Here is a 27,959-nt window from a genome sequence, read left to right on the forward strand (position 1 = left end):
TAATAGTATATATATATCTTTTTAAAGGCAACCTGAATATCATTCCAATTCAGTTACTGAATCTCTTTTCTGGTCATGTAAAATGAAAAATCAGGTTTCAAGTGCCTTGATTTTTAAAATAGCCTCCAGCAACCTGCTATCCTGGCAGCGTAGCTTTGCCCATAGGAAGACGAGAATCAGGTATACTCAGTTTCTATGCTGCAAACGGATTTGCCAATGACTTCCCTACCTTAGGCCAATTACCTAATACTAACAAGCAAAATCAACAGAAAACTAGAGACATGAAACCCCAGACCTCGAATATATAGTCATATTCTGTTCTACTGCCTTTTCTAGCTTACTGACATTCTGCTGTTTGTCCAGCACATGAGCCACCTGTCTCATCATGCATTCTGTTTGTTCTGTAACAAACATGCAGCAAACTACATACATTTAACAATCTAAATGACAACAAAGATCTAATACATTCATTTGAAAGTAAACAATTCTAAGTTTTTCTATTTACTCAAATCAGAGATCAGTAGCCGAATTTAAAACAAAATAAACAAACTGTGATTTTTGTTTCCCTCTGTGAGATGACAGTAGAGGACCTAGTGATAAGACCTTTGCTTACCTACAAAATAAAGTATATCTGTGATCTAGAGTGCCTTCAGAATGTTGATTCAACTTCTTGAAAGTATAATTTTTAGTGTTTTTAACCACAGTTTTTAAAAACCTTGGGGCAGCAAATATCTACTTTTGACTTCTCCACTGTCTAACCCTCCACTGTAGACAATATTTCCTGCTGGTGCATCTCACCTGGGAGTGCAGAACTCTCAGTCCACATCACCGAATGGAACAGTGTGGCTCCCTACTGAAAATTTCCTGAGCGCCCCTTCCCTGAGCCGGTGCCAAGAATCAAATCTTGGCCACTTAGTGCTCTGTGCTCCACATGTGAGATCACGGCGCATTGAGCAGCCGTGCTAACTGAGATGGATAGCCCTGTCAAACAGGAAGCTGGCACACCAGGATGCAAGCAGTGGGATACAATGACCTTTACATTCAGAGAAAAATATCCCTAAAATGGCATGAAAAGTTTATGGGGGGAAAGGAGGGGGATTCTTTTATTTCATTTAGGCACATAGCATGAAATAAAAGCGATGGTGCCAGTATGCAATTTGCTCAATCCCTCACACTAGAAGGAAAGTCCTCAAAGAAAGGAAATGAATCATCCTTTATTGACCTGCTCTGAAAGCAGTGGGCTCTACAATTCAGCTGCATACGGCACCGGACAGGCCGTGTGCCCCAGGTCAGGATGCACTTGGACTCACAATAATCTATAGAGTACTACCTGCCCTGGAAAACTATTCTTGGCCCCCTGGTTTCAGAGGGGTTGCCTTCTTGGTAGGACGCTAAGATAGAATTTAAATACTTAATTACAGCATTTTTAAAAATAGTGATCCGCTTACAGAATTAGAATCAAGAGCTTGATCATTTAAATCTCATGTCTTTGGTCATCCTATTTGCATCTCTGCTTAAGGCGCTTAATCTCTCATAGTTTTCTTATTTGAATAAATTGATGTTATGACTGATAGTTCTTAGGAATTATATGAATAGGAACTCATAAAAGAAAAGTAGCAAAGATCCTTGGCACATACACAAATGCTAAAATGGTCATTTTTAGGAATATACACAGGAAATTAATGTATACAACAAAACCTGGAAGTCACATGTTTCTCTCCTCTAGTTATAACTATTATTATAAGCTATATAATTCAATCATTTCAGCTGAAAAACAAGAATAATCAGTCTATTGGGTCAAAAATTTTTTTTTCCATTCTCCAAGGTTTGGGGGGTATTATTGCTGTTATTTGTTTGTCAATTCTTTGGCAGAAAGAACAATGGGCTATGCTTCCAAATGCAGCAGCGCAAGCTCACAATGGGCTTCCCAGTGTGGTACAATACATGCTGAAATAACGATGCAATTTTAATATTCAATTAAATAGGTGTGATGGATTGATCACAAAGACACTGAGGATTTTTTTAATGAATGGACTACATCAAAACTACAGAGTAGTTTTAAAAGATACAAAAGTACAGTAAGATGAATCCACTTTTTTTCTATTTAATTAAAAGCTGCACAGAAGCTGCAGTAAATATATTTTAATAGCTGAATGCTCCTAAATTATGCATTAAAGTTGGTGTATCAGGAGTCAAACATATCAGCACTGGCTCAAAGAATACCAGTTTGGGGACTTAGAAAAAATAACAGAGTTATCAATGCAAAACAACCCTGTGATAATCACTTTAAAATGCAAGGTGATTTTGGTGGCTCTAGAGGTGCTGGGCAAATGTTTCCTAAAGCAGCCGGGAAACAGGACTCTGTTGTTTGGGAAAGATGCTAAATTTGACCATTCTCCTTCAATCCTTGTTTGGAGAGTTATTTCAGGGAACACATTCTTCCTCAGACGATGACAGACAGAAGGCGCAAGGAGAAGAGGAGAGGCGCGGTGGTACCTTGAGCCTGAGCTGCGGAGCTGTGGGAGTAGCCCAGGGCCAGGAGCGCGGTCTCCACCAGCTGGCTAAAAAGCACATCTTTTCGAACCAGGACAAACTCAGCGTGTTCTTCCCTGTTGTCATATTCAAGAGAGCCGTCCAACTGCTCCACCACACAGAAGACAGGAATCATCAAACCTGGAGGGACAAAATTCAAAAGCAAAATACAAACATTACAAAGCAAATCTCAATCACCATGATGAGAAGGGAAGAGACAGTTATAAAAGTCACTCATCTGTGATCAACAGTGGTTTAGATTAAACAAGCCTCTTAGTCAGCTGGGCCTAACGGGAAAGCTGTGGATATTCCCCCTCCATTATTACCATCAGACTGCAGCAGAGTTGCCCTGGGCCATGGCAGAAGCCCTCAGATCCCAGTCATTAAAACGTCTAGTGCCCCAGTCAGAGGTGTCCTGACCGAGAGACCTCGAGTTAACAGCTGGCACATAGGTGAGGTCAAGGCCACCTTCTAGACATTCGTGCCCTTTATGTCTATGGCTTCATCATTAACTATTAATCAGAACTAGTCTTTTCAGATCAGATCTGTTTTTGTCTGGGAATGTAAATTACCTGGTAGGATGACAGATTTGACTTCAGGGCTTACTTACGCTTATTATGTGAATATGTACAAGGAAGTCAATGGGCATTTAAAGAAATTTCTCTTATACCTTTTACTCTTCTAAATCCTGGTAAATGGGTCATAAATTAGTCTGCAAATAACCTGTTCATGAAAGTCCTAACTGATGCTTAACTTATGTCTAAATACATATCAAAATACAAAACTTTGTCTTTTTCAAAATTATTTTACACATTAGCACTCTTAACACTGGAAAGAGTGGATCTCTTCTTGTGTTTTCAGAGAAGAGAAGTAAACTACCCTGAAGAATAAAGCAAATTAGTCTAGTTGAAAATCTGTTGAAATCTGTTGTCACTGAAATATTTCTCTGCTTTGTATCAAAGTGTGAAAAGCTAAAAAATGTTTAATTTGCCAAAGATTTTTTTATAAACTGTTTTTTAATTTTTTTTTAAAAAAAAAAGTCATACAGGCATTTAAATCTAAACATAGCCAAGGCATAGAAGATCAAAGTTTTACCAACATAGAAGTAATAAACATGGGTTCTGTACTGTGCAATTCATACCAATTAGTATGTTATGGAATAATGATCTGTTCTGGTTCTTCTCTCTGTGCAGAAAAAAATCAAAAGTTCTGAAGGCTGGGTGGGCAGACAGAGAGATGGCAAAGATGGAGCGTAAGCCGGTCATTGTGAACGCACTTCACAGTAAAAATCACACTGTGTGTGTAAAAGGACACACAGCATGCAGTTTCTCTAGAAGCCCCTCCCTGTGGCCTGGACCCTAGAAGCCTCCTGACTCACTCTGGTCTGGAAAGAAAAGGGTGGGAGCAGACACTCTGCAAACTACCAGGTCACAGATTTAGATTTCTGTTCTAAAGATAATACAATGGTACAACTGGTTCCCATGTGCTAATTATTATTATTAAAGGTAATGAGTATTGGATGTAATTATTAAATATAACCATTATTAACAATAATAATACTCATTAAGAATTGTTATCATTAAAGATCGTGGTAATTATTATTAAGCCTGCACAACAACTAACAAATGAACCCATCATACCTGCGACAGGTATTGACTCAGTGCTCATTCTCAACAACAAAGCAGCACTATTGCTCACAGTAAATATACCATAGCAAATATATAGGGGACAGTTTTATGAAAAATAGGAAATAAGGATGGAGCAGACTGATTGTTTTAGACAAAAAAAGAGAATGTAGCCTGGCCACATGGTACCTTACAAAATATTTTTTTAATTGTGACCAGTATTGATAAGCATATAAAATATTTATTTATGCCCAGTTTATTCCCAAATGTCTGTAAGACATGTAATGAATAATAAAAATTAAATTTCCAAAAAAAACTGATTTGCTCTAAGTTATCTCTGTAGTTATTCATTTATTCCATTTTTATTCCCTGAATACCTACTGTGTGCCAGATATTCCCTGTGGTACCAGGGACACAAGTGACAAGTCTGATGTGGCTCCTGCCCTCACTGCAGTTGCAGGTATTGTAAAAATCTTCCTAAGCAAGCATAATGACATTTTATAGGACCTTTTCCTGACAGTCCTTACCAGCAGGGAATAGCCCCTATTTAAACCTTTTAACTCTTACATACTGTTATATAATCTTTGTCCAAGGAAGCAGGTGGATTTCTATTTTTAATGATTTAAATATATATATATATATACACACATAGGGCCATGTAGTCACTGGTGCCATAAGCTACTTCACCACCAATACCTGTGTGTACATAAGTTTCGATGCTGAAAATCCATGTGCAGTTCCTATTGTCAACACCTGAGTGTCACACATCTGGGAATTATAGATAAGCCCTCTAAATGAATCCAGTTTCTCCATAAGCTGTCATAGATCCATTACGTAGGAACCATAAATCCTCCTCAAGTGTATGGTCAATTGAAGAAAACTTAAGACCCTATTAATTCTTAAAAATATTAACAGTTCAATGAGTTGGTATGAAGTACAGCATTAAAGCACAGAGGTCTACTCCATGTCGGGTCTTATATCTTGAAAGTGTCAATGACTGAAATCTTTCCTAAACATCTGAGTTTAGTGATTGAAGGAAGCAATTGGTATCTGACAAGACAACCATAACTCCTTGCCGTCAAAAAGCAAACACCCATCCCTCATATGTATCATCTACTTTCAAAAAAATAATAAAATAACAAGGACTTTGAGGTATTGAATAATTTATAAAATAATATTTACTAGAAAAGTATAATAGATTTGTTCTGAAAGCCCATATGTATTATGAGATACCAAAGAATATCATAAACAAATTATATTTAATCCCTAGAAAATGTACCTCTTTACTAGAATTTCATCAATCTAAACAATTTAAAATTTTTTAAATGAAAAGCAACTTTTACAAAAGAAGGGAAGGCAGGAAAAATAGATTTAATTTCTAGTGACAATGATGAAATAAATGAAAAAGAGTACACTTGGGCTCTGGCCAGGTAGCTCAGTTGATCAGAGTGTTGATCTGATATACCAAGGTTGCAGGTTCAACCCCCAGTCAGGGCACATACAGGAATCAGCCAATGAATCCATGCATAAGTGGAACAACAAATCAATGTCTCTTTGTCACTCTCCCTTCCTGTGTGTGTGTGTCTCTCTCTCTCTCTCTCTCTCTCTTTCCCTCTCTAATATCAATAAATAAATTTTTAAAAGAAAAGAAAAATAATACAATTGAGGTCAAGTGTGGGAAAGAAAATTAATGTATATAGGTACTTAAAGCATTTAAAAAGAGCAAATCCTTGGGGAAGAAAACAATAAAAGAATTATCAGAAATATATGCCAAATATATTTATTTATCCATTAGGTCCTGCCACTCTCTCCAGGCAAAAAGAGAAGAAGAAAAAGGTGACAATGGATGAGACTATAGAAAGAGTATTTGAAAAGCAGTTCAAAAAATAAGTTAAGAATAGGAAAAATGAAAAGAGAAGCTCCAATAAAAGGATAGCAATGCACTAAAATGCAGTTACAACAAAATTTAGAAATAATCGAAAAGGAAAAAGAAACTCGTGTTCCAGCCCTGTTTCTAGAGCTTAAGCCATTATTCTTCTTTGATGGGCACACAGACCCATGTCCAGATGACCAAGTAGAGAACTTTGAACCTTTTGATCGTAAGCCTCACTAAGCCTTTTACAGTTGTAGCAGGTAAGCAGGTAGTTTAATCTAGAGGACAGGCACAGAACCACGGCCATTTGCAAAAATTACAAGTTGCTCTGACAATTGGGATAAAGGGTGAATTCTGTTGTCACAGGGACAAGATAAGCGTAAGACTATCTCTACTGAAAAGATGCTTTCCCAACTGTCATTAGTCATGCTGCTCAAATTGTCATTTTCATTATGACATTTTTTTCTGAAGTGTATATAATAATAGTTAACCTGATCTTCACCGCTATAGGTATGGGAACAGAGACACGGGGAGAGATGAGTAAAGATGGCAGTGACAAGTTCTGCATCCAGAGGAAGGCCACTCTAGAATCAAATCCTGGCACTGTGACTCCTTACCTGGAGGAATGACCTTAGATAATTTATTTGACCTCTCTGAGGCTCAAATTCCTGGTAGGCAAAATGCAAATGATAATATCTACATCATAGAAAGATTGTGAGGATTAAACAAGGTAACATAGTGAAGTTGTCTGACAGATAAGCCCTCAAACAGTGGAACCTACTTGTTTTTCTTTTTTCAAAATTACTAGTATTAATACCATTTTATAGAGAAAAATAAAAGGAGACCATTTTTTTCAAGGCCCCATAATCAATGTTCATGATATGTAACTAAAAACATTTCTTCATAATAAAAATGTTACTAATAATCGCTGAGTGGCCCAAGTATATAAGAATCGAATAATAGCAGCCTAAAATGTTCAATGTGCCCAAAAGCAAAATCATGAGTGTTTCAAGCATCATACTTTAAAGCTGCCTATCCAATACAATAATAGCAACTAACCACGTGTGGCAATTGAGTGCTTGACATAGGCTAGTCATGAACTGAGATGTGCTGTAAGTACGAAATACACACTCAGTTTTAATGATTTAATAACAAAATAAGAAATAAAAATATAGCATGAATAACTGTTTAAAAACTAACTGATGTAAAAATAATATTCTAAATACATTGAATTAAATAAAACTTGATTATTTTCACTTGCTTCTTTAACTTTTTTTTAAACAAAGCTATTAGAATATTTAAAATCATACATGTGGTTCGTATGTTCTTTCTATCAGACAGAGCTGCTCTAAACAGCCAAACACTACATATACAATGGTTTTTCTGACACAGGATAAACTCACTAGTAACTGGTAACTAGGACAATGGAACGACTGTCTTGAGCATTTCTTGAATGCTCCTCCGTTATCTGTCCTCTGTGTTCCAGATCTTTGGAGACTTGAAGACAGCTGTACTGTTGGTGAAACTCCGACATCAAGCAGGATATCTTCTCTGCATCATCAAACAAATTGTAGGCTACTGTTTTATTCCTAACTATATTAATCCAACATCTTTAATAAGGGAAAGGTGTTTCTCCCCTTCCTTCATTTTAATTTTTTAAAATTTAGTTTAAGGAGAGAGGAAAGGAGAGAGGAAAGGCATTGATCATTGGTTGTTTCTTTTATGTGCCCCCAGGGTTTGAACCCGCAACCTTAGTGTATTGGGTCGATGCTTTAACCAACTGAACTACCTGGCTCGGGCTCCCTTCTTTCAACTTAAACATAATTACAGCTTTCTGGAAATATCACAACACTGTCATGAAAGGGACCTGAGGAACAAGTATTCTTTAATATTCTGGATGTCTAACCTCAACACTGAAAGATGAAAGGAGGTCTAGCAGCAGGGGGTCTAAATGACAGCACTCCAGGCCTCCCACAAGTTAGGACCCAGAGCAACCTCTCATTTGCACAGTGCCTCCTAATTCATCCAGTTCTCTAATATATCTTCATACCTTTAGTTTCTCCCCACATTCACCCTGTGAGAGGGTTAGTCTTACTCTCCTTTAATAAATGAGGAAACTGAAGTTATGAGAAAATAGGGAATGTCCCTAAAGAAACCTGGCGAAGCAAAAGAGCAGTTTTAGGTTCACCAACTCTAAAGCCCAAACATTCTGCTTTCTTGGGGGTTAAAAATAAACACTCCCAAACCCAACGAAACCTAAAGGCTTGGCCTTTTAGCAAAGGACCGTTCGCCACTTGCTATATCCAATGAGTGACCTGCGTTGCTTATACGTGAATTCACCTCCTTAGGGCCCACCCTGCGTCGGGCACTGTGCTAGCATAGGGGAGGAACCAAACGCGGTTCCTAACCTTCAGGCCTCACAGACAAAGAAAGCCCAAGTACAGGGTCACACACCCTAATGTGGGTGACCATGGTCTCTGCCTCCTACCCAGACCCTTAAATCCAAACCCTGGGCCCACCCTCATTCCTGGACCTGCCCCCTGAATGACAGGAGCCATTCTGAGATGATAGGAGGCAGGCCCTTCTCCTCCCTTCTTTCAAAGGGCTCCTGAAACCATCTGTTTGAAGAAGGAAGGCAACCACGGGGCCCAGTGTCTTCCCTGCCGTGGCCAGTAAATCTGGTTCTATCACCTGAGAAGGTCCCAGGGCTAACTGAAGATTGCAAAGGCTTTAGGGCAGAGCCCGTATCTGTTCTCTGTATAAAACTGAACCTCGTAAAGCACCATGCTCAGCACCACCACAATCAGTAAATCATAGAACCCCTAAAACACAAATTCCCCCAAGTAAACTGAGTGCATAATACAGGGTCCTTCAGGACTAGGAGAGAAATGAGTGAGGAGTGGCAATTCTCTTGTTGCAAATTTACTAGAAAAACAAAACAACAAGTTAGTTGCTATATAACCTCATATTCTCCCCCCCCCCTCTCTCTCTCTCTCTCTCACACACACACACACACACACACACACATACACAGATACACACAATCACATTCACACAGAATAGAGAAATTACTTGCCAATATTAAACCCACAGATACTTCCTCCCACCTAAAACAATAAAAGCAAGTTTGAGCACCAAGAACTACTACGAGAAACAGAAAGAAAAAATACGGTGGGTGTCCCTCACCTCCTCCCTGGGGTCCCAGGTAAAATTTCAAAGCGGATCAAATATATCTACCCTACTCTTCTCTCTTCTGCCCCTGGTGTCGCCTCCAGACAGACACCCAACCTCCTGAGCCATGGTGGCCAGAGGTTCCACATTGCACCATTCTACTCCAGCCACTCCCTCCCCCAGGGCCTGAGCTCAAAAATCCCAGAGAGAGAAAAATTGCTAAACTTTGTTGTCTGGCCCTTCATCTCCTTAGATATAATTTCATTCTAAAAGAAACACACTGTATCCCACATTAGCTTCTAATGGAAAGAACTTCAGGTAATGCAACAGGCATGTTATAACCAGTCCTGGGATGGGGGAGAGCAGTAACTTCAGGGGAAGGGCAGCGGAGCCTCCCACAGGTGGGCCAGAGGTCCTCCAAACTCCGCTCCACTGCTCCGCTTCCCGAAGTTCCTCTGCGTACTTGACTAGGGAACTGCGGATTCCCTGAAGGATCGCTGCATCTGGTTTTGTGTGGTTTTGTTTTTAGTTCTCACTGAGGAGGAAGCAGGAGCGGAGGCAGAGGTGGGGCAGCTGAAGACCTGGGTGGTTCACAGGTGGAGAAACACAGTCTCTCCTACACTCATGGAGAAGGCAAGAGTGGACAAACTGAGCCATACATGCAGAAACTCAGTTACTCTCCTCCACCCCCTACTGGGTCTCTCTCTCTCTCTCTCTCTCTCTCTCTCTCTCTCTCTCTCTGATTTCCTCTCAAGCACCCCCCCTGCCAGACCAGGAGCCTCACAGCCACACCCCAGAGGAGTCAGTTTTCTGCCCATGGTTGCTGGACCAAGGTGAAAAGGAGGACCTTGTGTGGGAGCTTCAGCACTGCAAGCTCTGCCTCAACATCGTGTGGGGGAGAGTGGGGACAGACTGACCCCAGCAGCCAGTGTCCTGCAGCAGCTCACAGGGTAGACCCCCACGTTCTCCAAAGCCAGATACACTGTCAGATCATTTGGCATTAGGACAAATGAAAAGACTGATGTCCGCTGTACAGTCTGGGGGGGTCAAGGCGGAAGAAATCTTGGAGAAAGACCTAAGGATGCAGGGGCATGAGTTACATAAAAATAACTTCTCCGATACTGGAAACTTTGGTTTGGGGATCCAGGAACACATCAATCTGCAGATCAAATGTGACTGGTATCTACAGCCTGGACTGCAATATGGTGTCAGGGAGGCCAGGTTTCAGCAGCACAGACAAGAGACATAGGTCAGGCTGCACGAGGGGTCAGACCCAGAATCCGCAGAAAGGAAACCATGCACTGGTCCCGCAGGCGCGTGCTGGGGACCATCCTTCCTGGGAAATTAAGTCCCGTTTCTATCCAAAAAAGACATAAAGTGTTTTCAGTGAAATGTAAAAATAAAAATAATATAAACTATTTAGAGCTTAAAGCTACTGAAACATTGTTAGGAACTGCTTGGACAGTGAATTTTAAACTTTTTGACGTTGTTAGCAAGCAAGTTCATCTTCTCTTGTCAACAGTCCAAGAAAAATATGCTTAATGTACATTATGAAGGCTATGTATATGTTAACCTGTTTTAATGCCAAAATTTGCTATTTGTCTGCAATTTCTTTGAGACCTCTTCAGAAAAGGGTTCGTTTGCCTTAACAAATACTGCTGGGTAAAAACACAGTAGAAGAGTGAAATAGGCAGAAGCACTCCTACCCCAAAGCGACTCCTACCCCAAGGCCACTCCTACCCCAAGGCCACTCCTACCCCAAAGCGACTCCTACCCCAAGGCCACTCCTACCCCAAGGCCACTCCTACCCCAAAGCCACTCCTACCCCAAAGCCACTCCTACCCCAAGGCCACTCCTACCCCAAGGCCACTCCTACCCCAAAGCCACTCCTACCCCAAAGCCACTCCTACCCCAAAGCCACTCCTACCCCAAGGCCACTCCAGGAAGAATGAATGTCCACATTGAGATGGCACATTATGAGGACTTTAATTTTTCCTTAAATACAATAATGCTTTATATTTCTTTTATTCACAAGATTTCTAAATATCTTTTTTCACATAGGACAGTTTTCCAACCCTGATGTACAGTGACCATAAAATTTTCCTTTCAGTGGTAATCTATAACCTTTAAAACATGGTAAACATCTTGTCTGTTTTGAAGGGGATGTGACAATAAATACTGTTAAAAAGTAAAGAAAGAGCCTGACCTGTGGTGGCGCAGTGGATAAAGCATCGACCTGGAAATGCTGAGGTCACCGGTTCGAAACCCTGGGCTTGCCTGGTCAAGGCACATTTGGGAGTTGATGCTTCCTGCTCCTCCCCCCCTTCTTTCTCTGTCTCTCTCCTCTCCCCCCCCCCCCCGTAAAAAAAAGAAAAAAAAAGTAAAGAAAGAAAGGAGGGAGGGAGGGAGGGAGAAAGGAGAAAGAAAAGAAAAGAAAAGAAAAAAGAAAAAAAAATAAAAGAAAAGAAAAAGAAAGGAAAAGAAAGATTTGATTTCATGCTCACCCATGACCCAGTTGCTTGTATCTGGAGATTAGGCCTCCAACTGAAGTTTCAACAATAAGGTTCCTTGATGACTCTCCCACTGAGGAGAAGTAGGGTGAGGAGAGGATAAGATTATCAAGAAATTTTTTTATTCTCATAGTGCCCTCTAGTTAAACCAGAGGCTACTTTGCAACCCCTGAGAGAGCTCTCAACTTTAGAAGAACAAAACTAAGCCGAGGATGGGGCTGGCAGGGTACACCCGGTCCTCGGCTCACTCACTACCCCCAAAGCTCCAACCGGGGTTAAAGCAGTAGATAAGAAAGATGGATCCAGTATTGCAGGGCTGTGACTCCATGCCTGTTCCCAAACTGACAGATCACAACTCAACCCAAAGTCAGCTCCGAAGGCCGCAGGATAAACTCCAGGCTACTCAAAACTCTTCAGTTACAGAAAGGTGGTGGCAGGACCAAGCTGGCCTGGCAGTTTGAAGAACAGCATTTCACAGGCACACAGGAGACACAGTGTGACTACTTATCTAAACGGAAAAGGCCTGAGCTACACCTGGGATCTTGTCAATCACAAGCCCGACCCAAGGAACTCAATGCCTCGATGTCAGAAATGTCCAGTTAGTGACCGAGAGGGCCACCTTTTCTTCCTCCAGCACAGGCTGGTCTCCGGTAGGTCTCCTCAGCCCCCCACTCCCCTTCCCACACCTCCCCTTTGAGCCTGACCTCTACGTACAGGCCCAGAATAAATGTTGGCTCAGTTTTAGAAAATGCTAATTCCAGTTAGATGTTAAAAACCATTAATAGGTAGTGTTGGTTCTGTTTTCTTCCCATGAGTCCCCAATGACTGAACTTGTCCACATTGCTTTAGTCCTACTGCAATGCATTTTTAGCAGCAGCAGACAAGGAAATCTTTCCAAGAAATGATCCACACAAGTGGATTCAGGAGCTCAGTCCACGCTTTCCGGGGAAAGCACAACAGACCACAGGGCTGTGCAAGACCACTGTTGACAGAAACTGTTGGTTTACCAGCAGGACGGTCCTGCAGTCGACTGGTATGCAACTCAAGTGGCTAGCAGCACTATGCCCTATGACTGTACATACCCTGGAACCCTGGGGTTTTATCTGAACTCTCACCCAAGTCTGACCTGAAGGCCTGCAGCACCTTTTCTAAATTTAAAAACCACAGAGCAAAAGACATAATGCTTAGTAATTCCAGATTAAAAAAAAAAAAAATTTAGGAAAAAAGTGGAATATGCAAGTTTGTACATCACAGAAGACTTCAAACATATGGCATATTATTTAAGTATCCTTTAGTTTGACACTAAATTCTTAAGGTTCTTTTCACAGTAGGTTATAAATGTACATGTTAATAAGCTTTGAGACTCAATGGCATGTAAAACAGACCATACCATAATCCATTAATGTCAGGATTTCTGTCCTCCATAAGTAAAATTTTATTCCGGAGGTATCTCAGAGGATAATTTTTAAAATAATATTTGAGTAAAGATGCATTTGCCACTCCCTCATTCTCATTATCCTCTCTGGAAAAGCAATTTGCAAATCAGAGTCCCGTGAGTCAAAAAAAAATTCAATAAAATTGTCTTTACACAAACATTTGCTTCATCGTCTCAGGTTTTGAGCTCCACCTAAATGTAATTTTATCTAATCCGACAATTAAAAAAAAACACCTCTGATTAATTTGTCAGTGTAGTGTTAAGGAAAGGTTAACTGTACTGAGGTTCTCAAGCAGGGAATTAATAAAGGAATCAAGCACTCGGCTCTCTATAAGACAAGACTACCCAGATTTCTAGTGGGAATATTTCATAGCACAAGCATGTTTTCTTTGGGGAGTTTAACTCACCAAAATTATTAAAAAATTGAGATCAAACATTGGTGCAAAGTCCCAAAGGAAATCATACTAGAGTGGAAAGATTTATCAAATAAAACCCTGAAAAGGTAAAAATTTCTATAGTGAGAAATGAAAGGCTTTCTCCCTTACAAAAGGAAATATTACTGTCTATGTTTAGAATTTAAACAGCAAAACATGTATGGCTATTTAAAAGATGTGTAAAAATCATCACTGTGAAATGAATGCAGACTTCACCCAGCCGAGCTGAGAGCAGCCATCACCACCCTTCCCTAACCACAAAGCCACTCTCTTCCGGGTACCCAACAAACGCCTCTACTAAGATGTAATACCGACCAGGCTCTTGGTCTAACACCGGGCTAACACCGCAGGAGACACAGAAAAGAACAGGAGGAGAGAGCGAGAAAGTGAAAATTATAGTGTGCATTCTGCAGTTCCCTGAGGGGACACCAAGATCTCTGGCTTGCAATACATAGAATATTACTGTTGTGACTGAGATGAAGTTAATAAAACGCAGCTCACAGACTGGGGGAGACTCTGGTCCCCACCGATGGACTATTCCCTAGACAAGGTATTAGAAATATATGTGGACCTGTGTAATTTATAGTAATTACCTATAAGGGAAACAAAACCAGAGAAAACTAGTGTATGATTTGTTTCATTTTAAGACATCCACTTTATCATTTATATAATTTCCAAAAGAAAACACTAATTTAGTATTAAAAAAAAAACTAAAAAAAAAACCACTTCAGCGACTGTATATAAATCAACTAGATATCTTATATCCATTCTTAATATTATCCAAAGGATACCACCCAGCCAAAGGAGAAATGTCACTTCACTTTTAACCATCTCTGAGAAGTGTCATCAAAGCCCCAAAGTGATCTGTTTACTGAAAATAAATAAATAAATAAAAAAGAACCCTGGAAAAGTACCGCACCATTTTAAATTTGGAATTCAGGATAATCCCAGATATAAAACATCTTAATTTCAAAAAGATGTCACCCTTAGATTCCCTGGATTCATAAATTCTTTAATTCTATAATAATTTCCAAACATAGTAGTGTAATTTCTCCCCCTCCCCCCAAAAGGTGACAGCTTCAAAACAGGTCTGATTTCACAAGCTCAACACGAAATAACAGAATAACAGGTTCAGGATTCTTTTTAAAACTCCACATTAAAGAAAAAAAGGGGTTCCTCTTGGGGTACCCAGGTCTGTGTGTGAACTCAACGTTTGGCGTGTCCAGGCGAGCCTTGCCTGGCCGGTAAGAGGGGCTGTTTTATCTGAGCACCATCTCAGGTCTAGATAATGAGGAGAAAAGAAAATTGACCTAACAGTTTCCATGAATGTAAATTCGTTTCTTTTTTGGTTAACACAAGTAGGACTGGACAAACAGATAGGCTTTCAAAGAGTAAGCCTGTGTTTATTATATAAATACATGCAAGAGGCTGGCTGTGAGCAATACGCCTGCCTTCACCGAGTCCTATCAAAGGAAGAGAGAAGTTGTATCTCAGAAGCTTTCCTTGGTTAGAAAGAACTGTCTCCCTCAGACTTGCTTTCAAGCTATGCATCAATCTTCAATAGAATTATGTTTGACAGAATATAAGCTCTTGGCAGCTACCTTGTTTAAAATAAATGCTTGGTTTGGGTACATGGACTGTATTCCAGTCTTATAAATATCAAACACACACCTACAACAGTCCCATTATGAAGCTGAGAATTATTTTGCTATAAATCTTTTTATTGGGGGGCCAAGGGAATTACTTTGCAGCTTGTTTGTTTTCCACTAACCACTTGGAACAGTGTGAAAAGAGGTACATTTATACTCTGACCCTGTACTAATTGGAATTCTATACATTTCCATGGGAGAATGTACAGTATCAATCCTGAACATGCAGGTGGGACCCCAGACAATTTTGCCATGGCGGCAAAAAAATATACATGCAACAAAATGGTTCTTACTTGAAGTCACAGCATTTTCCTACAGTTCTTTTTCCTCCTTAAATTCTCGAGGGAACTAATGACCATTTGTGACAGCACTGGCAAGCTTTCAATGGTAAGCTTCAGTTTGGGGAAATTTATGTTATCAGTAAAAATGTGCTTAAGGCTCAAACTTATTATATGAACGGGACTGTAAATAGAGTTAGTTTCCCTGAATGTTACCTGGAGATTCATGTGAAAAGGAGAAAAAAAAAAAGTCAGAATCACCTTATTTACCCTTGTAAAGTGCATTTACTTGGGTCTTAAATGTGTAATAACTTCCCTTTCAGAGAACAATTTGCTCCTCTTATACACTTCAATAATAATAAAGGGTATTAGGTCTTCTAACACCACATCTACCATAGCTATAGGACAAAAATCTTGCCTGAATAGAGCGCCATAAAGCTTCAGGAGTGCCCCAGCTTAGCCCCATCCTCCGTGAAAGCTTTTCTCCAGGCAAGTACCAGCACTAGCATTCTCAACACCTCTGCTTATCAGACGATGATAATGGATCCTTGCTGGGTTTCTTCACTTGCTTCTTAATTTCACAAGGACCTTGTAATCAGATGCCTATAATAACGTAACTTTAATGTAATATTAATATATAGAAAAATGTCATTTTAAAAAGCCTCGTTTAAGTATGTTTTCCAAAATAACTAAGACTGGGAAATACAGTCACTTTACTACTTAAAAGTAAGATTCCAACTCCTTTCCTTCTAGTCAATGTTGTCATTTCTGATCATGTAAAATAATTTTTTATGTCTCTCAGCTTCCAATAAAGAAGACAAGTAACTAATTTATAAGTTTCAAGGATCATCAAATATAATTTATTTAAAAATCTACCGTGTGACTGGAGTATATGAGTCGGGGAAGAGGGGGATTTTTCCTGCATTATCAGCCTGCATCCCACTATTCCCTGCATCACAGATCTTTCTTGTTAATATCAAAGCACTAGCTTGCAATGTGAACTAATGGAAAATTGTTAAATTCACCTAAAATAATCACTCCTTTTTTTGAATTAAATAAGCCCTTTTAAAACCTTGACTATTTAACGGCTATTTACTTGAAGGAGGGGAGACATGGAGAAGGTGACTATATGAAAAAATATATATTTTTTTTATTGTACAACAAAAATTCCCTCCAAGGCAAAAAAGACATTATGCCAAGTTCCACCCAGAATTAATGTTTAGGTTTAAATTATAAAGTCCAGAAAAAAACAGAACCACTAAAAGACCCTTAAAGTTTGTGGCGTTCGTCAACGCGGTTAGGTTATGTAAATGTTGAAACTGAAAAACACTTTACCGACAAAAGTATTTTAATGAAAGCACTATTAACTAGACTCTCTGGACTGAATTTTTAAAAGCCCTTTGAGTTGTTTGATATAAATTCCAGTCTGAAGCAGATTATGATTGGGACAGTTCGAGACTCTAGAGAGCTCCACCAGGGAAGGTTTACTGCCTATCCTAATTCCTTTCATTTTTTACCCTCAGAAAGGTTTTTAGATATTATTGCCCCAAGATAACTCTTAGCTACAAATAGTAGAAATATTCTCCAATAACTCTGTCAACAGACTCCAACCCTGGCTTCTGCAGCTCTTATCACCAGCATTATTTGTGGTTTACTAACCTCGCAGTGAGCAGAGGCGAACTCCACTATCTGGGCTCACTTCACTGTCATCACTCAAGTTTGCAGGAGCTCATAATTTCTATGAATAGAGTAAAAACCACAGCCTAGGGTGAAAGAACACTAGCCACTGGTTTTGGCAGCTGCTGCCGGCAGTCTCCAAGTTGCTGAAAACTCCACTCTGGGGAATGAGGGTTCGAGGCTCACCAATGTGAAGGATTATTGATTAAATGGTTCTAGAGATTGCAAATGAGGCTCAGAACCTATAGATCGCAGGTGACAGTCGATGTCACCTGAGTGAATGTCAGGTGATGTGTACACATGGAAACGCAGGGTCCCCCACAACCCCATGCGTGCCAAGAAGAAATATGGGTGTTCATTATTCACCTAAAACTCTCTCCCTCCCCTTCAGCCTGGTTATAACTTCCAAAGAAGGAAGAACAGCAGGGCCAGAGACCACACCTAACCCTTTACTTGGCAGGGTTTTATGACAAGAGGAACATTCATTACTTTTGACTTCCATTTACACAGGTAAAAAAAAAAAAGAGAGAGAGAGGAGGTAATTACACCTCAGGTAGAATATAAGAAAATGTTCTATACCTTCTCAAACTGTATATGAAGACAAAATCCATGAGCACTTTTAATGTCTCCTAAGCAACCACTTCTCAAGGACTTCTCTCTGAACTTCCCAGGGAAGAGCAAGAACCAAATAGTTCTTTCCCAAAAGAGATTTTAGCCAACAAACAAAACAAAGTAAGGGAAAAGCACTTCAGTTATTCTGCATCTTCTTCAAGACTAAAAATTTGTACAAAGTGTGACAGGTCCACCTCATTTTTCTTAATGATCTTTTTATTATTCTTTCACTCAATTAAAACAGAAATGGATATTGCATCTTCTGACTGTATAATTGTTATTGTAATCTGTTTTCGATCACTGCTTGGGAAATGGGTCCAAAACAACATAAACTCTCCTCTGTCTCAGAAGGCAAGTCATTTTCTTTTACTATGACACTTAAAGAGACATTTATCATGCTGCTCTCTTAGCATCTTTGGATTATGACAAAGAAAAAGTTCTTGTTCTGTTAACCCCCCCAAAATATATATATATATATTTTGAAAACACTGTTATTTGAAGAGTTTTGATATGAACGCACTTTCCTGCTAAGCTATCAATTTTGCATTTCCTTACATATATAAATAATTGGAACAAATTCAATAAAAGTATGCAATCTTAATACAGGGAATAATAAGGAAATTTGAAAATTATTCTTATTTGGTTATTAAAAAAACTGATACACTTTCTTTCCAACCAAATACAAAAACAAGTCAAAGATATTTTTTTAAGAAAGAAAAAGGTATCTGTGCTTAATGTGATGAAATTCAGATTATTTCTATAAAAGATATAATCCCCTCTCTCAGATCTTAGTGCTTTGGAAAACATTTGCTCTAACTAGAGTCTCTATTATTTTTTTTCATAGCTGTACAAATCTTCAACAAAACAAATCAACAAAACAAAGAAAGTCACTAAGCTGTTGAGGACATTTCAGTTACTGTGCAACCATTAGTGGACACCAAATAGTCTGATGTGAAATGCATCTCTTTTCGTAAATAGTAGCTTGCAGTGTTTCCCTTAACTTTTTGATCATTACTGTTATGTTATGCTACCATTTAATAAGCCATTGTGGTAAGACAACTCCATTCCAATGATAAGGCAACTATATTAGATAAGGGCAAAACCAAATTTGCCTTACATGCTAGCAAATAGCAATAATACCAGGAACAACTATAATTGAAATATAGTGCTTCCCCCAGAGTTTTATTAACTTAAGGTATCATAACCAGAAATAAAGATTATTCTTGCTACAATATAAGACTGGCATAATTTGCAGATAACTTTATTACAAGGTTCAAATTCTTGAAATTTCTATTAATCCTTTTTTCTTCGTTTTAAGCATTTGTCAAACTGGTAACTATTATTATATTCTCTAGTTTACTTCATATGTATAAACATCACTTAAAATAAAAAAAAATATGTATGCCATAAACCCAATTGCCATAATAATATATCTAAGGCACACTTGCTCCACACAAAGCCATGTTTACCTGGATTTTAAAAATCTGGAATTAGTAAAACTTTGTAAATGAGAAGCAAAATATATAAGCTGTAGAAGAGAATTTCTGATGCACCCTTTCCCTGCCACTTAATTATACTGATTTTATCACAGTTTTTAAGTCTCTCACTATTAAGCAGCAAAACAATTCTCTTAATTAAAAACAAAAGAAATTTATATATATATTTCTTTGATTTTGAAAACTCCACCATGGAACATTTTTACCTAAACACTGTGTAACATGAAGTGCTTGTGGGGCTTGTTTCATTAAAAGAAGAAAATAAATGTTTGGTTGATCACTGACAATAAAGGAAGCAATGTAACTTCAGAAAATGGAAAATAACACACTACAGAAGCTACATCTGTGCTTTTTTGGAAATCTGTAAGTTCTCAACTGGCTTTTGTTTTAACTCATACCTCAATTCCACTCAGGGCCGTCTACTTTGACTTTGAAATATCTATCATATTACCCGTAAGTAGTAGGATGATAAATCCTTTGTATATAAAAATCCATTTTTAACACATAGACATTTTCAAATCTCTATTGCACTTTAAGATAAAAGGAATGCACAGCTCTCCTTCCTGCGCCCTAAATTAATGCTGAAGAGCAGTGTGATTGGAAGTGAAAAAGCCTCCACACAATCAAACAGCAGAGGGAAATCACTCATTTTTAAATGGCTCTAAAGAAAAGAATGAAACTAAAAGACAAACTCTCTTCTTCATTTTTCCAGCTAAGCATAAAGAAAGCCACTTTCAATTCTTTCCTTCCTTCCTTCCTCCTTCCTTCCTTCCTTCCTTCCTTCCTTCCTTCCTTCCTTCCTTCCTTCCTTTTCTTTTTCTTTCTTTTCCTTCCTTCTCAAAAAAATAATGAGTTAAAATGTATGGGTTAGATCCAACATTTCACTGCTGTTCTTATTCTTGGGGAGTTGGGGGAGGAGGAACTTGCTGCCAAAGCTTCTGAAAAGAGAGTTTGGGCTGCTAATTTTCCGTTCACAAAAACTAAATTTCCCTTATGCATCTCACACAACTCATGAAATAATATGAAACAGTATTATATCACTGCAAATTGAGACATTTTTATCAAAATAAAGAGTGATGATGCCAACATTTCATTTTTCGTTTCCCACTTGTCACTTTTCACTGACAAACTGTTACACATACAACTTTTGTCAAATGCTTCATCTTTAAATATGTTCCAAAATGCCATTGTATCTCAGCATTCACGTAAGGAAGATAGTAAAAGCTACTATGTTACCACACATTAGTTATATAGGTTTAAAAAAAGACTTATTAGATAAAAGAATATAAAGGATTTTTTATTTATTTACATGCTATGTAGGATGAAGATTAGCTTCCTGAAACATAAAAAGAACTATGTACATATTGTATGCACTGAATGGAAGATTATTAGTTATAAGAAACTTTTTAATGGTGAGAAATTGGGTCATTTTCATATCAACAGAAACCTAAAATCTCTAAAAAGACCAAAGAAAATAATACAATTTGAAATTCATCTAGACCTATTAATTTAATGTCTTTTTGATATATGCATATATACTTTGTCCACTGACTTCTTTTAAAAAAAAAAAGGCAAGGTTTTAAATTATCACAGTGTAACCATCAAACTTGACTGCTTACCAGATATACCTTCCCAGATATACCAAATAATTACAGTGTCTTGCCTGGAATAAAATTGATTTGCATATTCTTAAAAAAACTCATTCATATTATATTCTTAGATATCTAATAAATGATCAGTCTGTTTCCCTCCCTACAGATATATTCAAAAAAGGAAAGAAGACTTAACACAGGATATGTAAAATGTAGAGACTGAGCCTGCTAGTCACAATCCCTGGGAAAGGATGATACTTCTGGTTTTCTGTAGGGGTTAAAAACCAGAATGCCTTAAGGGACATCTATGTAGTTCTAACACACACACACATACATACACATTTCACTGCAGATTATCTTGAATATATAATGGTCAGTGGGTTTCTGCTGATGGAACACAAGGCTTCCAAAATTACTCAAAACATCAATTATGCTGAGGACTTTGAGAGGTGGATACCCTATGTTCTGTTTAATGTGTATGTTCCATTGCATATATTTTTTAAACCAAGTATATCTTTATTTTAATAACAGGCCAAGAACTAAAAACACTTTAGAGAAGGGCTATTTTTCTACCTCAGCAAAACTACTGAGGACATACTAGATTGTTGGATGACCCCAAAGCCTAAGTTCATTCTATTTAAAAGATCTTAAACCCTTTAAAGAAGAAAAAAAGCGGAGTGGAAGAGGCAAATACAATCTTTTCTCTTTTGAAGTAATAACACGAGTGCTCCCTATAAACATAATGGTGTTTATCCTTGGCTAAAATTAATTTAATGTTTTCTCCATTTTTCCCATGTTGATAATATGTTTCTAAATTTCTAAGTATTTAATGCATTTCAATACATCAATATCTATACTTTTTTATTCTTTCATATCTGCATTTCTTCAAAAAAAAGACAATGTCTCTCTACCACTGCTAATATGGCGACGGTGCCTAACCTGAACTGCATTTCCTTGACTTTCAGAGGAAAAGGAAATATTCCACATGTAGACAAGTAAGACTGACTGTTGTTATAGACAATGGTCAGTTCTAAGTCAGGCCCGGCCCAATAATCATGATCACATTTGCTTTCCTATGTGAATATATCAATGTGTATTGATTATATTTTTTTTTCTCCCTGCAACAAAACAGTAATATTCTTGACAGGGCTGCCTGATAGCAAGGAAGAACAGGTCCACTTCCAGTCAACTCGTCATAAGCTAACCTCAACAGATGATTCTTTAAACAACACTAAATTATTTTTTTAAAACTAATTCTCCCCCCCCCCACCACCAAAAGAAAGCAAATATCTCTCTAAAAGGTATTCCTGGGTTTAAACATTTTTTTACCTATAATCTAGAACATTTATACTAATAAAATCATCAAAATTCACAGAAAAATGAAAAATATCAGAAAATTTCTGACGTTTAATGCTTCCTATCAGCAAATACACCATCTGGTATACTCAAGCACTGTTCATTCAGTTTAAATAAAGCGGTCTGAAAGTTCTTATGTTAAGGCAAACATTAAAAAAAGAAACCACTTCTGTTACAATGAATGAAGCACAATAATGTATAGCTATTAAAGCCCAACTGGCCAATGGCTTTCAGCAGTCCAGGGGGAAAGCAGAACACCTTGCCTCCTATGGAAAACTGATCGACATCATTTTTATTTTATGTTGTAGGTTCCATGGCTGAAGCATTATATATAGCAGAACATTTTTGGTATTTATGCTAATAGTGGTTAAAAGAGAATCATCTGATTCTTATTTTCATCATCCTTAATAATCTTTTCTTTTTCTAAATCTTCAAATAGATTGGTAAGTTTTAATCACCAATTTCACAAATATAAATTTCCCCACCATTAATCATCCTTTTCAAAATCCTTATGGAGTGAATTACTAGCTGACAGGGGACGCCAATTCTAGTAAGTGAATGTTACCCAGCAGGGATATAAAGCTGTCAACACCACAGTGCTCTTGCTTGCTCTAAACTCTCTCCCAGGCTTCATATGTTTTTTAAAGAGATATTAGCCTTTTTCTTTCCCTGAGAACCTTTTATAAAAACTGATTGTCATACACATCTGAGCACTTATATTTTATTACATACATGCTTTAAAACACTGCTTAGATAAAAGTAAAAACATCCTAGAAAGTGTTGGAAAGAAAAAGCAAAACTGAACTTTCTTATAGTCTTCTAAAACTAACCACATTATAAACAATGCACTAACTTTTAATTCCCCTATAAAACACAACCTTGAAGATTGTGATAGTGTATCTACCACCTCAACTAGTTAAGTCTAGACACAAATAAATCAAACTCTCTCCCTAAAAAAGTAGAATAGCAAAAAAAAAAAAAAAAAAGAATTATTTTACTATTGCAACCAAAGCATTCAGAAACATTTATTCCACTCACTGTTTATCAAAAGCAGTAAGATAAACTGACATTTTATTGAGCAACCAATTAACTTAATGATTTCTGCTATTTTCAGGGGGCAACTCCCCCTAAAATCACTAAAGATTAACAAATACATTCTCCCAAATTTTGAACATTGGGAGAATGTATTTTAAAAACATTAATGTTGTCATTATAGTAACCTTTTCAACATTGACCAGATTACACTATATCTGAAAAGGGTAATAAAAGATGAAGAGCTATAAATATTTTTGTAGTTGTCTAAGCTTATTACATTGCTTCATAAAAAATTTTAAACAAAATGAGGTAGGGTGATAAAAATATAATCTATTTTTTATTTACTCTCTGTTGCAAAAAAAGGTGTTTCAGTTATGAAGAACAGCTAACTAGAAATATATTTTAAATACTTTTTTAAATTTAGAATGTCTATTTTTAAAAGCTTTGCTTTTTTCTCTAGTCTATGTATTATTAAAAGTCACAAGAAAATGAATTCATTAACATATCATTGTACATTTGGAAGCTACTGTATATAAACTTAAATCCCTAACATAACCATTAACATTCAATAAGAAAACTTTGTAATATCAAATTTTTATGTTCTAAGTTGCTACATTTTAAACGTTTCTAAATTAAAATCTTACCAACCTATTATGGTATATAGAGTAAAATTTTCTTTTAAAAAATCTTTAAAAGTTCACCATATGTAAACTATTTTAACCACTTTACTATTAAGTTTTAAAAATGGTCACTGTTGAGACAAAATGTCATCTTTATGTTTAGTTTGAGAAGCCACTAATAAGAGCTTTGCTATATCACTAAATGAAATTAAAGCTCAGAAAAAGTGACAAAAGTAGTTTTTTGAAACAAATCTATTATTATTCATCACCAAGACAATTTTCATTTATATCAAATTTGAATTACGTGGTCAAATGTGAATAATAGTCTCAGAAAATATAAAAAGCAACTACCATTTTACACTAACAGTAACCCTAGTCAACAAAATTAGGCAGTTTCTTTCATAGTTCAATACGATATAAATAAATAAAACTTGTTTTAGGGAAACACGACTGTTAACAATTATATTCTAAAATATTTAGAATTTCTCTCAATTTAGTGAATTTTATTAGGTCTTCAGAAAGAAATCAAAATTTCAAGTCTAAGTTTTTTCTTTACGGATAAGGCTACTTTGAGGACACATCTTCTCTAAAGACTACTAAAAGTTTTTTAATTAAATATTATCAGCATATAATATATCATTTCACATTTAGTTCCACCATATTCACTACATATTTTTCTTTCTTACATGCACATATTAAAAGAGGATACAAAAAGTCTAAAGTAATTGTTTCAGTCTCAAGACAGTGAATTAATAAATAGCACTTTTAAAAAATGGGTCACAGACTATGAAATTTTCTTTTGCTTCATTAAAGTATGCTTTCAAGCCCCTAACATGAAAGATACATAATCTACAATCTAAAGCCAAATAATTTTTTAAAGCTTTAAAAACTGTGAGAATGAGTGCTTCTCAAGAGAGATGATTAAGTAAGGAACTAAAGCAAAGCATACTGAATGTCTACCATGAAGACAGCTAATAGCAAAATAAGTAAAAATAAAAATGTGTTACTTTATAAAATGTCAGTATTTAACTCTTTAAAAGGGAGTGGACATGTTAAGTATTTGCTTTGAAATACATCCTATGACTATTTAGAACATGGGGTTGGAGTTGATCACTAAGTTTTGCCAGGGTTTTGTATCATTACCGGCAAGCTAATGCAAATAATATTAAGTAGGCTACTGATAAAAATTTTAGGACAAACAAAACTTTAAAAGCAAGAAAGTTACATTAGTGATTTATCTCAAACACAGTAGAGGCTTCATGAGACTTATGCATTTTATTTGTAAAAAAAAAAAAAAAAAAACCCGAGCAAATGGCATATAAACTTCAAAATATTTGAATAATGTTTAACTTTCTTGTATATCTTCATTTTATAAAATTACTTTTCCTAACCACTTTAAGAGAAAGTAGTTGTTTCAGTAGTAAAACTACAAAAGATTATCTTTAAATAATATTAAATTCTTAGAAAGAAAAAAGGAAAACAGCATGTAGACAATAAGGCTCCTATACTATTTTCACCTGTTGTGCTATAATTCCTAACAAAGTTACAAACGCATATGACTTTAAACTTTATAGGAAACAGTAGCATTGAAGCCTTTAAGGGCCTGATAGAATCATGATTCTTTATTTCACACTTGAAATGTAGCAGGACGTATTCCCAGTTGTTATTTGTCAGGAAGCACTGTCCTAACTACAAAGTAACAACCCTTTGCTCCTCTATTAGACCGAGCATCAAACACTAGTCCACCAAAGCGAACGCACCTGAACTTCATCCCTACAACACAAACTCTGAGGCAAGGCAAAAGAGTTAAATCACTCAAAAGCTCTCTAGGAAAATCCAGAAACAGTTAGCTGGCTGTGACATAAACCTGCCAACACCTCAGCACGCAGTGGCAAAGTGCCCAAAAAATGCCACCCTCTGGGTAAACCACTTTCTTGTTTTAACTCAAGATGAAGCTACCAGTTGCAGATGAGAGGCGACGGGGGCATTATTTGGCAACCTGGAATTCACTTCCTGTAATCCTACACCGCGACAGAGCCTAATCAACCTGAACCCTGACACCCGGGCCATTATCACCGGGCCGCGGGCTGCGCGCGCCTCCCTGCTCGGGGCTGTTACCTCCCACGGCCTTGGCCACGGCGCCGTTGGGCCTCCCGCGGGCTCCCATGGGGCTGCCGTTCTGCTCCAGCCGTGCCACCTTCACCGGGGGAGGCCCCTTGACGTCGGGGCTGCCGCTGCGCCGGTCGGGGCTGTCCCGCAGACACGGGCTCTCGCTCCGCCGCTCCATGCTGCTCCGACTCGGAGACAAAGTTCCCACCGGCAGGTCGCAATAAAATGCGCAGGGACCTAGGGAGGGGGCGGAAAGGGGGGGAGGGAAAGGGGAGGGAAGAAAAAAGAGGGAAAACCGCTCACACACGTGATAGACACTCAGGCCAGTGACAGAGCGACGCACCACAGCTACATAAACTTCCTCCCACGCTGCCCGAGGGGCCCGAGCCGGGAAGCCGGTCCCAACCACACGCCGGCGGCCCAAAGGGAGCCCGCAGCTTGGAGCGCTAAGACTCGGCCCAGTCGCTGTTCCCCTGGAATTAGCCCTCAATGACAACGGTGGGGCCCGCGCCCAGGGGCGCCCATAAGTGACCGGTCCATTGGGACAGGGTTGGCATACACTGTCCCCGGGTGTGACAGCTCCCCTGTCTAGGGATCAAGGTTGTGAAAGATGTGAACTTCGTAAACATCTCAAAGAGGAGGTTGGGGATGTACACGAGTCCATAAGAAACCAGAAGAACCACATGATGAATGCGCTGTTAATGGCGAGGCAGGAGGCTAACGAAGGCCTGACGAGCAGCCCTTGAATCCCCGCGTTTTACCTTTGCTAATGAGCCAGTCTTGAGACACACATACTTTGCACAAAATCGACCCTAATTCCACAGTAATAAGCATCTAGAAACATTTGGAGGTAGTCATCAGAATAACCTCCATCACAAGGGCAGGGGCTACAATTTACAATTGTTATTATTTTCGAATGTTCTTATATTAATCTGATCCTAAGTGATTTTTTGTAAAGCTCTTCATCATACAACGTAAAAGCAAAATTGAAAAGTATTTAAATTATTAAGTGCAAGAATAGCCGTCATCAACCCCAATTTTTAAATCCCTCCAAAAAGTTTTCCTCTGGGTCGATTGGTTGGCAGCGCTCTCCTCATAGAACCTGCAGAACTCGGCACCACCGGACTTTTGGGGGGCGGCGGAGGAGGGGGAGACACCTGAGGAAACGGCACTCACACTGACACTGACATCCTGGAGAAGCAGGAGTCTGGAACAACCAAGTGCGCTGGGAATCTTCTCGCGCACTCCGGCCGTGGGAGAAGCCGCTTCGCCACGGCTCAAGAAGACGAGATGGGGATGGAAGAGGGGAGGTGAGAACAGAGATGCGAGAGGCGCAGAGAAGGAGCCCGAACGCTGCGGGAAAGAGCCCGTCCGCACTCCCCCGGCTCCGCAGCCCCGGAGGGGGAGAGCGGCCCGGAGGGAATTCAGCCGGAGCCGGGGTTTCCCCGACCGCCCGAGCGCAGCGCGGGAGCCCTCGCCCTGCGTACTTACTGCTCACGGTCTGTCTGTAACTTGACTGGCTGGGGCTCTGTCCATGGAGCAAAAGTAGCGAATCCAGGGTGGAAAGTTTCTGACGCTTTGCCTTGCCGTGTCTCCTAGTCCTCCTTTCTCTGCACTCCTTCCCCTCGCCTCTTCCCCAGGTCCTAACGTGTACGGTCCTGGGTCAGGGTGTCTTCTAGTGCGGAGATGGTTGTTATGATGATGATGACTCGTGGGGGGGCGGGGGGAGGGGGAGGGGGAGGAGAGGGAAAGGAGGGCTCCTCCGAAGGGGCGCCCGAGCGGGCGGGGGAGGGGACGCCGGAGGAGGGGAGAAGAGCGGAGGCAGAAAAAGCCCTTCGCACCTTCGGGAAGGAGACCCGTTCTGGAGAGAAAGGGCTGAGAAGTAGGAAGCGGAGGCGGGCTGGGGCTGCTGCTGCGCGAGGCGGCTAGCTCGCGGGGAGGCGCGGCCGGGGCCG

General features: G+C 38.9%; 1 protein-coding gene across 3 annotated transcripts in view; it reads right to left on the bottom strand.

Annotated features, from left to right (window-relative positions):
• The window catches only part of SATB2 (SATB homeobox 2), a 194,886-nt gene that overhangs the window by 165,917 nt on the left and 1,010 nt on the right, over nt 1–27,959 (bottom strand). The window contains exons 1-3 of one of the 3 annotated variants that reach the window (XM_066345910.1): nt 27,496–27,636; nt 26,014–26,241; nt 2,497–2,673 (exon numbers count right to left, since the gene is read on the bottom strand). In XM_066345910.1, coding sequence (XP_066202007.1) covers nt 2,497–2,673; nt 26,014–26,182 — 346 coding nt within the window. In that variant the 5' untranslated portion in view covers nt 26,183–26,241; nt 27,496–27,636. Of the gene's footprint in view, nt 1–2,496; nt 2,674–26,013; nt 26,242–27,495; nt 27,637–27,959 lie in introns of those variants that run through there. The other 2 variants (XM_066345908.1, XM_066345909.1) reach the window with 2 other exon arrangements.

This window comes from Saccopteryx leptura, chromosome 7 (genome assembly GCF_036850995.1).
Source record: "Saccopteryx leptura isolate mSacLep1 chromosome 7, mSacLep1_pri_phased_curated, whole genome shotgun sequence".
Taxonomy (NCBI): Eukaryota; Metazoa; Chordata; class Mammalia; order Chiroptera; family Emballonuridae; genus Saccopteryx; species Saccopteryx leptura.